At 44.4% G+C, this 10858-nt stretch overlaps 1 protein-coding gene across 9 annotated transcripts in view; it reads right to left on the reverse strand.

Annotated features, from left to right (window-relative positions):
• Positions 1-10858, reverse strand: part of ZNF577 (zinc finger protein 577) — a 109032-nt gene that overhangs the window by 46246 nt on the left and 51928 nt on the right. Inside the window, exon 6 of one of the 9 annotated variants that reach the window (XM_078361262.1) lies at positions 773-8912. The exons of 7 other annotated variants lie outside the window; for them this stretch is intronic. In XM_078361262.1, the coding sequence (XP_078217388.1) occupies positions 8836-8912 (77 nt within the window). In that variant the 3' untranslated portion in view covers positions 773-8835. Of the gene's footprint in view, positions 1-772; positions 8913-10858 lie in introns of those variants that run through there. One more of the 9 variants, XM_078361256.1, reaches the window with a different exon arrangement.

A 10858-nucleotide genomic window follows, 5' to 3' on the forward strand; every position in this document is an offset into this window, starting at 1 on the left:
TGACTCTGAGGTCTTAGTTCCAAATGAAGAAATGTATCCACCCAGAGACACAACGTTTCTACAGAACTGGAAGGTACCACTGCCCACCACTACTTTGCGCTCCTCTTGCTCTGAATCAGCAGGCAAAGAAGGGGGTTACTGTAGGGATGGGTGATTGATCCTGACTACTGAGAAGAAAATTGGTACGCTACCATATTAAATAGAGATAATGGGGCCGGGCGCGGTGGCTCACGCCTGTAATCGCAGCACTTTGGGAGGCTGAGGCGGGTGGATCACAAGGTCAAGAGATCGAGACCATCCTAGTCAACAAGGTGAAACCCCGTCTCTACTAAAAATACAAAAAAAAAAAATTAGTTGGGCATGGTGGCGCGTGCCTGTAGTCCCAGCTACTCAGGAGGCTGAGGCAGGAGAATTGCTTGAACCCAGGAGGTGAAGGTTGCGGTGAGCCAAGGTCGTGCCATTGCACTCCAGTCTGGGTAATAACAGCGAAACTCTGTCTCAAAAAAAAAAAAATAGAGATAATGAAGAACGTATCTGGAATACAAGAGACCCATCAGAGTATCTCTTAGTACTACCTTGTTCTGTCATTAAAATCGATGTAAAACTACAAGTATATCAAGATCCGCTAATGCCCCAGATCTTTCAGGAATGAAGGTTTGGGTTTTCCCACTAGGCACAGATCATGACCAACTGAGGTAGCAGCTGAGGGAAAATGGAATATGGAATGAGAAGTGAAAGATGGTGCTTATACATACCAGCCATGCTCATGGGATCAGGTGCAGAAGTGAAGACTATCATTTTAATGAATATTTCTTATTTTGTCATGAGTAAATTTGTGTCTATCAAACATTTTTGTTTTCTTTCCTCTTTTATCTCATTATCTAACATAAAATATATTAATAATAGATAATTTTACATCATGTTGTTTATGTTAGAGGAGATCAAAAAGAAGGAAGGATGAGGGTGGTGGCTCACACCTGTAATCCCAGAATTTTGGGAAGCCGAGGTGGGTAGGTCACTTGAGGCCAGCAGTTCAAGACTCAGCCTGACCAACGTGATGAAACCCTGTCTCTACTAAAACTACAAAAAGTAGCCTGCTATGGTGGTGTGCGCCAACATTCCCAGCTACTTGGGAGGCTGAGGCAGGAGAATCACCTGAACTCAGGAGGGAAAGGTTGCAGTGAGCCGAGAACACACTACTGCACTCCACCCTGGGCAATAGAGCAAGACTCTGTCTCAAAAATAAAAATTAAAAAAGAGAGAGAGAAAGAGATCACCACCCAAGGACTCTGCATCCTCTTCTGGAGAAAGAGTCAGTGCACTTTTAGTTATAGGGAAGAGAGGTGTATCATGTTAGGTGAAAGGGAACTTCGTTCTTGCCTTTCTTTGGAAATTAAACAAACATGATTTAAGGAGATGTTTATGGGTTTATTGGTGACAGGATGAAAGGAATGGACTCTGCTGGTGAGCTCTGTGTGTCAGTGTGGCTAGGCTACAGTGTCCTCTTCATTAAAAATTATTCTAGATGTTGCAGTGAATTTCCTTTTGGATATGATTAACATGTACAACCAGTTGACATTAAGTAAAGAAGACTATCCTCTATAATCTAAATGAGTCTGAAACAAAAAACTGAGGTTTTAACAGCAGAACCAAGGTTTCCATGAAGAAGAAACTCTGTTTGTGGACTGAAGCATCAACTCTAGCCTGCGAGTTTCCAGCCTTCCCTTCTTGATGGTCTGCCCCATGGATTTCAGACTTACTGAGCCAGCTTCCAAAGTCTCATTAACGAACATCTCATATATGTATGAGTTCCATTTATCTGGTGGAACCCTGACTGATATGTCATATCTAGTGTTTTCCCCCAGAGACGGGAGAAAAAGGTCTACTGCTCTCTAAAAAACTGAACATAATTATTATTGCTTTAAAATTTCTCGTTTGGGCTAGACAAGGTGGCTCAAGCCTGTAATCCCAGAACTTTGGAAGGCCAAGGGGGCAGATCACCTGAGGTCAGGATTTCGAGACCAGCCCGATCAATATGGAAGAAGCCTGTGTCTACTAAAAATACAAAATTAGCTGGAAGCACGCCTGGAATCCCAGCTACTCAGGAGGCTGAGGTAGGAGAATCACTTGAACCCAGGAGGTGCAGGTTATAGTGAGCCGAGATCGCACCATTACACGCCAGCCTGGGCAACAAGAGAGAAACTCCGTCTCAAAAAAAAAAAAATCTCATTTGATTCTTTATCATCTAACCATCTGACACTCAGGTACTTACACTAATTAGTTTTATTTAGCTATGGAAACTCTGTAATTATGAACTGTGTTTTGAAATGCCAATCATGTCTACTTACTTTCTCATTGAAATAATAATGTTGATATTTTGCTCCATTTCAAGACTGTCATATTACTTTGACCACTTCTGTATTTTCTATTAAAATATTCCATACTATTAAATAAAACAGAGGAATGATAAAACATTAACTAATAGAAATGAATAGGTATTGAGAGGAAGAGATGGAGGTGATCTCTCTCTCTTTCTCTCTCTCTCTCTCCTTCTCTCTCTCTCTCTCTCTCCTGCATCATTAAATTTGATTTTGTTATTTCCATCAGCAAATACATACATTCTCTAATCTACGAATTGAAAAAAAATAACCCTCCTTGTAGTGCACACCTCCTCCTAAACTAAAAACAATCTCTGCTTTTCTCGACAGCAACCTCAAGGGACACTTCCACTTCAGTTCTCTACTTCCTCATCTCACATTTTCACCACAAGCCATTCTATATGGCTTCATGTCATTACTGCACGGGGACTACTCTTATTACGGACAACAGTGACATCTGCTGCCATGTTACCTCACTGGCGGTTCAGACATTTGGTGCTTGCCTACGATTCCAATGGGGGGAAATCTACCATCTGTCAGGTAACAATGGAATATTAAGCCCCTAAGCATATATGACTCAGTTGACCAGTCCTTGAACTATAAAATTTTCTTGGTGACATCACACGTTTGGTTTTCCTCCTGCCTCAGTGACTTCTCTTTCCCAATTTCCTTGATTGACTCTTTTCTGACTTTTAAATATTGCGCTCAATTCTAGACTCCCTCATCTATTTGAATCGATGCAGTCATCTTAGGTAATGTGTTCCTGTAACTTGAAATCTCACCTGTCCATTGATGACCCCTCCCAAATCTCCATCATAACCTCTTCTCAGAAGTCCTGACTGATATCTACCTCCCTCCTTGCATCCACTTGAAAATCTAAATGAAGTATTTATATGTGGCATGACCAAAACAGACCTATCAATCTGATTCTTCCCCAAAAAACTGATTGCCATGTTTTCTATATCATTTCCAAATTTAGAAAAAGTTACCACCCTCTACCCAATATCTTAAGTATCAAATAGGAGTTATTCCTGAGTATTTTCCTGTAATGCAGCATCGAATCACATTGACTCTATGTCAGAAACATCGACCAAATCTGTGTTTCCTTTCTATGCACCACTATCACATGGCTCCAGTCCATCACCATCTGGACCTGCAATAGTCTCCTATTTCATCTTTTTGCTCCCACTCTTGCTTCGTAGCAATCCATCTTTATAAACCTTTTTCATAGTGTATCACCTCGCTCCTCCCCTGATTAACGCCCTGTAATAGCTTCCCGTTGCACTAACAAAACAAACATTTAAATCCTCTCTAGGAAAGCCTCATATTATCTGGTTCCTGCATATTCTGATCTTCTCTCATGTCACGTTTCTTCTCATCAATGATGATGTAACTACACGGATAATATTTTTATTTCTCAAACACACCAAGCTTATTCTTGTCTCAGAATCTTTGCACTAACCACTCCTCTGCCTGAAATATATTTTCCCTTGAACTTCTGAAACCACCTTTGCAAAATTGATCTGAATTAATCAACCCCATCTTGCTTCTAGCCTCCAAGCTGTCCTTGTTCATTTCTGGACATGGGCTGAACTAACTTTGGGAAAAACTTAGGTTATGGGTTAGAACAAAGATGGTAATAGCCTTTTCCCAAAGTAGACCTCCTTCTTGCCTAGGGACTACATTTCCCTGTAGGACTAACAGCCACAAGATTAGAAATTATGGTTTAGGAGTCATGCAGCTGAAAGCTGCAAGATTCTGACCCTCCCTAAACTGCTCCAAAGATCAGTATTCGAGATATTTTGCAGACCCTGCACTTGATAGATCAGCTGGCACCAACCAGATGGATAAACTGGCTCATCCGATCTTGTGGCCCCCACCCAGGAACTAACTCAGTGCAAGAAGACAGTTTCAACTCCCTATGATTTTGTCTCTGACCCGACCAATCAATACTGTTGACTCCCTGGCTTCCCCCTACCCACCAAGTTGTTCTTAAAAACTCTGCTCCCTGAATGCTTGGGGAAGACTGCTTTGAGTAATAATGAAACTGCAGTCTCCCACATAGCTGGCTCGGTGTGACTTCCTCTTTCTCTACTGTAATTTCCCCGCCTTGATAAATTGACTCTGTCTAGGCAGCAGACAACGTGAACCCACTGGGTGGTTACACTTCACATTAGCAGCTCATGTAATTCTGATTTTAGCTTACATGTCACCTCCTCAGGATATGGTTTTCCGAGCCTCTAAAATAAAGTAGCCTCTCAGGCACTCTCCCTTCTAGTACATGAAACTGTATTTATTCTCTTGATAACCTTCATTGCTGCCTTCCATCAATCACAAAATTACCCTTTTCCCTCAATCGTTACAGTCACTGATCTGAGTGCCTCGTTCTCTGTCTCTTCATCTGTTGAAACGGACCCAGCATTCATCTGCTAGTCTGTGAAAGGGAGAACCGGTTTCCAGCAAGTGACGTCTGCGCTAGTTCCGGTAGGGCTTGGTGAGCCTGAGTTTGAAATTTGGAAGCCACTGGAGAATGAAGAGCAGGGTAATGTCATGATTTGATATGTTGTTAAAAAATGTTTTAATTGACTCTGAGGCTGAATAGTAACTTTCAAAACAGTAAACACTTTCCTTTTTAATTAAGTCCAATTTATACTGTTCTTCTCTGGATTGCGCTTTTGGTGTCCTGTCTATGACCTCTCTGCCTAGCCTTAAGTCTTCACTATTTCTTCTATGTTTTCTTCTCAAAAGTTAGTCGTTTTGCATATTTAAATCTGTAATCCATTTTGGATTAGTTTTTAATAAAGGAGGTAAAACTTAGATTGAGGGTTTTTTTAAAAAAGCAATTAATAAGGAGATTCTGCAAGGATGGGAAGATTCCTGCCAGTGAGAAAAAGCTGTGCCAGGATGACTCCACCATGGTTTGAGGGAGAACACCTGATTCACAAGGAACAAAAGCACAGCAGACAGCATTCTGTGGCACGCCTTCTTTGTGGCAGTCACAGGATCACACTCTCATCGTTCTTGCCTCTGGTCTCAACAAGCTCCGTGTTGACTGTACTCATCCTCATTGTGGGACAGAGGAGGACATCAGGGTTTTGAGAGGGGAGGGGACCAGCCTAAGTCTGCAGTTCTTGGGAAGGAAGAGGAAGAGCTGAATTCTAGTGATGGGTCCCATGCACCATGTAGGACCAGTCTCTTCATGTGGAGACTCATCACTGCTCTGAAAGGTGACTGCTTCCACATTACACTCATTTTCCCATTACCCGTAATAATCACTGCGGCCCTTCTGCTCTTCTTTTCAAAGCTGTAAAACTCCTCTCTGACCCGCCCGCCCCCGTCGTGCTCTCAAGTTCTGCCTCCTACTGCACCGGATTCCCCTCCTGCCAGTTCCTGCACCACTGTTCTCTGCCTTTCCCTCAATGTTGAGAAAACTCCCAAGTGTTCCTCCACTGGTCCTGCAAAACTCACCCCTCATTTACTCCAGAACTTCCCTTCTTTACTTGCTCCCTCGGTCTCCTGCAGTATCAGTACTTTCTCTAAATTCTATCATTCCTATTAGCACTCTGATACTCTCTAGAATCTCTTATATTTTAAAAAAATTATTCTTCAACTTCACATTCTTCTTCTAGTCACTCCAAAGAGTCTATTGTACTCCACTGAGTCTATTAAGTATGCCCTTAACAAGCTCCCCATTCCCGAGAAATGTTTCTCATCTGAATTTTATTTTCCACCAGCTGGGTCCTTGCTCTGGGAAGTTCTAGGTCCTGGTCTCTTGGAGAGAGTGATTCTCACATAATTTTTTCACAGCAGAAGTTGCCCCAAGGGACAGGAGGAGTAAGAGAACTGAAACCAGCTGGGGAACAGGAAACAGAAACCAGAGCTCCTTCTGATTTTTCATGGCCCCAAGAATACATCAATATACTACTTGTTCAATAGCATTTGAGGATTGGGGTGAGTCCATTTAGAAAATAAAGTACCTGACTGCTTCTCAACCTCAGTCTTTGTGGGATGCAGAGGTTCAACCCTCTCAACATCAAGGGCCAAGGAATCTGGGTGTCCAGGCCCCTTCTCTCTCCAAAGGTCAAGGTAAAGAGAAGAGCAAGTACTGTGATGATGTCAGAGATACTGGAACCAGAGCAACTCCATCTTGAATAGGGGCTGGGTAAAATTTGGCTGAGACCTACTGGGCTGCGTTCCCAGATGGTGAAGGCATTCTAAGTCACGGGATGAGATAGGAGGTCGGTACAACATAAAGGTCACAGAGACCTTACTGATAAAACAGGTTGCATTAAAGAATCTGGCCAAAACCCACCAAAACCAGGATGACGATGAGAGTGACCTCTGGTCGTCCTCACTGTTACACTCCCACCAGCGCCATGACAGGTTAACACCATCATGTGTAACACTGTTACCAGATGCCATGGCAATCTCAGGAAGTCATGCTATATGGTCTAAAACGGCGAGGCAAGAATAATCCACCCCTTGTTTAGTATATCACCAAGAATAACCCTAAAAATAGGCAAGCAGCGGCCCTGAGGGCTGCTTTGTCTATGGAGTAGCTACGCTTTAACCCTTCGCTTTCTTTACAAACTCGCTTCACTTTATCCTACGGAGTCACGCTGAATTCTTCCTCGCGCACGATCCAAGAACCAACCCTCTCTTGGGATCTGGATCAGGACCCCCTCTCGGTTACAGTGAGAAGAATTAAAGGGAAGCAATGAAAGGCAGAGATGAAGATGAGAAGAATGGAGACCAGAAACACAGGGAGATTGAAGGGAGGCAGGGAAGTCAACAGGCACATTGCCAAGATTAACCCCGTAATTTTTGGCTCCAGTGGAAGTCATTTGTAGGTTTCTAGTGCAAAGAGGTGGTGGGCTTTATGAAATAATAGGTTCTGGGCCGGGCGCGGTGGCTCAAGCCTGTAATCCCAGCACTTTGGGAGGCTGAGGCGGGTGGATCACGAGGTCAACAGATCGAGACCATCCTGGTCAACATGGTGAAACCCCATGTCTACTAAAAATACAAAAAATTAGCTGGGCATGGTGGCGCATGCCTGTAATCCCAGCTACTCAGGAGGCTGAGGCAGGAGAATTGCCTGAACCCAGGAGGTGGAGGCTGCGGTGAGCCGAGATCGCGCCATTGCACTCCAGCCTGGGTAACAACAGCAAACTCCGTCTCAAAAAAAAAAATTATTTTTGGGTCCTAATACCCAGAAGGTTTTTAGAAGATTCCCAAGCAAGGAAGGGTAAGAAGCACAGATGTATCTTAAGAGACACAAGGTAACCAAAATATTGTGTGTGTGGTGGTGTGGGGGGGATTAAAATAAGGGAAATGGCAGAGGACACCATTATGCACTAAGGAGAAGGAGCCAGATGTCAGGAGAAGAAAAAGACACAAAGGACCCGGCAGAGACTAACTGCCAAACAAATCTGCAAGTCTTTTGAAGCCCGATTGTTCTTCCTAAAACTGGGCTCCTAGATGCCTCTGCATGTTTCCCATAAACTCTCTCTATTAAAATGTAAGCGGCCTGTAATCTGCTTATGGTGGTTCACGCTGTAGTCCCAGCACTTTGGGAGGCCTAGGTGGGTGGATCACCTGAGGTCAGGAGTTTGAGACCAGCCTGGCCAACATGGCAAAGCCCTGTCTCTACTAAAAATACAAAAATGAGCTGAGCGTGGTGGCACATGCCCGTAATCCCAGCTAGGAGGGTTAGGAGAAGGGAGGCTGAGGCAGGAGAATCACTTGAATCTGGGAGGCGGGTTGCAATAAACTGAGATTGTGCCACTGCACTCCAGTGTGAGTGGCAGAGTGAGACTCCATCTCAAAAAAAAAAAAAAAAAAAAAAAGGTTTTCTTCCTTGCTACCAAATGGCCCCCAATCAACAAAAATAGCTAGAGGCAAGTAAACAAAAGACAGGTCTTAAAATAAACTTTCACTCTGATGGAACAAAACTCCATTGCCTAACTGAGTAAAGCTGAAGAGGAAGTGGCTTTGGGGTTGACCTGAGTGGGGAAAATTTCTGCGTATAAAGCAAAAATCCCTGACTCTTTTGGTAGCAGAAAGGTCTAAAATGAACTCTGTGAGCAGCAGAGCCTCTCAGTAAATTACAAGGCAGCCATGGCAAAGCCAGATTGGCTGGACTGGCATCCTAGGCCTACTGTTCATGAGCTCCGTGCATGGACAAGCCAGTTAACCCACGGGTCCCAAGCATTTGCTGTAAAGGGCCAGACAGTCCATACATTACGTCTGGCCAGCCGGAGGGTCTCCACCCCAGCTCCGTGGCTCTGCTGTTACGGCAGTACAGTCACAGGCAACAGAGAAATGATGAGCACTACTGCGTGCCAAAAAACACGATTTAAATCACTCTAAATGAATTTTATATAATTTGTACATGTCTCAAAACACTCTTCATTTGCTTCTTCAGCCAATAAGAAATATAAAAGCCATTCATGGCTCGTCAGCCACACAGAAACAGGTGTTGGGCCATATTTGACCCCTGATTTAACCGGAGTGAATGAGTCTCCATCACCTCACCTGGAAATGAGACAAAAGATATTTACAGAAGTCTTTTCTGGAGCAGAACAAATAAGATTGGTGATACAAGGCACTTAATATGAGTTCCAGTGCAATAAATATCACAGATATCTTAGTAAAAACATAAACCTCTCTATGTGCTGTTTCACATTCTGTCTGGTGAACCTATCTGTGCTTAAACTACACCTCAGCGAACATTCCCCAGATCCCTGTCTCCAGCTCAGACCTGCCCGTGATGTCCAGACACATCACTTTGAGCTCAGCTCTCCCTTCAGGCTCATCCTCAGCATTGGTGTCATCATCTCCTCTCACACCTCTGTGCCATGGATGAAATTATGACTCTCAGAAAATTCTTACGCTGAAGCTCTAACCCTCGGCACCTCAGAATGTAACTATATTTGGAGACAGGACCTTAAAAGAGGTAATAATCGGCCGGGCGCAGTGGCTCATGCCTATAATCCCAGCACTTTGGGAGGCCGAGGCGGGTGGATCACAAGGTCAAGAGATCAAGACCATCCTGGTCAACAAGGTGAAACCCCGTCTCTACTAAAAATACAAAAATTAGCTGGGCATGGTGGCACGCACCTGTAGTCCCAGCTACTCAGGAGGCTGAGGCAAGAGAATTGCCTGAACCCAGGAGGCGGAGGTTGCAGTGAGCCGAGATCATGCCATTGCACTCCAGCCTGGGTAACAGGAGTGAAACTCCGTCTCAAAAAAAAAAAAAAAGGTAATAATCAAAGCTGAGGCAATTAGGGCAAACTCTAATTCATTATGACCAGTGTCCTTATAATACATGGAAATGAGGACACAGACAGGCACAGAGGGAAGACTACATGAAGACATGAGGAGAAGGTGGCATTTGCCAGCCAAGGAGAGAGGACTCATAAGGAACCAGCCCTGCTGACACCTTGATCTTAAAATCCCAGCTACTAAAACCTTGAGAAAATACATTGCTATTGTTTGACCCCGCCTTGTTAATGGCATTTTGTTATGGCCGCTCTAGCAAACCAAATGCTGCTTCTCCTCGAGTTCTCATCTCAATGATGGCTCCCAAATCCATGCAGTTACCTTGGTGCAGTGGTTTTAAAGACAATGGCCACAGAATTATTTGACATTCCTCCCACTGAGAGGAAGGGTCTATGCCCTCGTTTCTTGAAACTGGGTGAGGTCGGGACTACTTTGAACAATGGAATGTGGTAGAAATGACACCACATAACTTTCGAGTCCAGGTCAAAAAAAGCCATGTAGCCTTTTCTGGTTCTCCTGGGAACGTGCTCTGGAGAAAGGCAGCCATCATGCAGGAAATGGGATTCCCCTAAGACCGCCATGCTCAAGAGGCCACATGTAGTCCCAGCCTCATTCAGCATTTGAGTCAGTCCAACCCAGGTGACTGACATGGGAATGAGGAGCTCCAGATGACCCCAATCTCAGCCTTGTAGTCACCCCAAAAACTTGGAGTCGTTGGCGGTAGAGACAAGTTTCAATTCTGTGCCTATCCTAATCCCCAACCATTCAGACATTTGCCCCTGAACTTGAAGTGCACCACACACCCCACTTCCTGATATACACTGCCAGGTGCCACCCCCTCTCAGCTCTCTTCCTGCCTGTTCTCTCACTCCTCTGAGTGTGGCCTCCAGATGTTTCATGGACCTCCAAAGGTCTGTGAATACTAAAACCTCTCAAACTTTAACACTGCTTGCATCATGGAAGCCGCACCCACACTCACAATGTGAGGCTGCCCCAAAGCGGCCTGGGCAGGTGGATCCCCTCCTGATGTTCTTTTGTCCTGCCTCTGGTGGCTGCTGAGGACAGTCACTACCAGTTGAGTTGACAGAGAAACGTGAAGAGTTTCATTTAATACCACTGGCCTATCAGGCAGGCTTTTGGCTACGTCTTGGAAACAATCCCAATGTCTGTGCATGTGGACGGCTCACACACTTCCTGCA

The sequence above is a fragment of the Callithrix jacchus genome, chromosome 22 (genome assembly GCF_049354715.1).
Source record: "Callithrix jacchus isolate 240 chromosome 22, calJac240_pri, whole genome shotgun sequence".
Taxonomy (NCBI): Eukaryota; Metazoa; Chordata; class Mammalia; order Primates; family Cebidae; genus Callithrix; species Callithrix jacchus.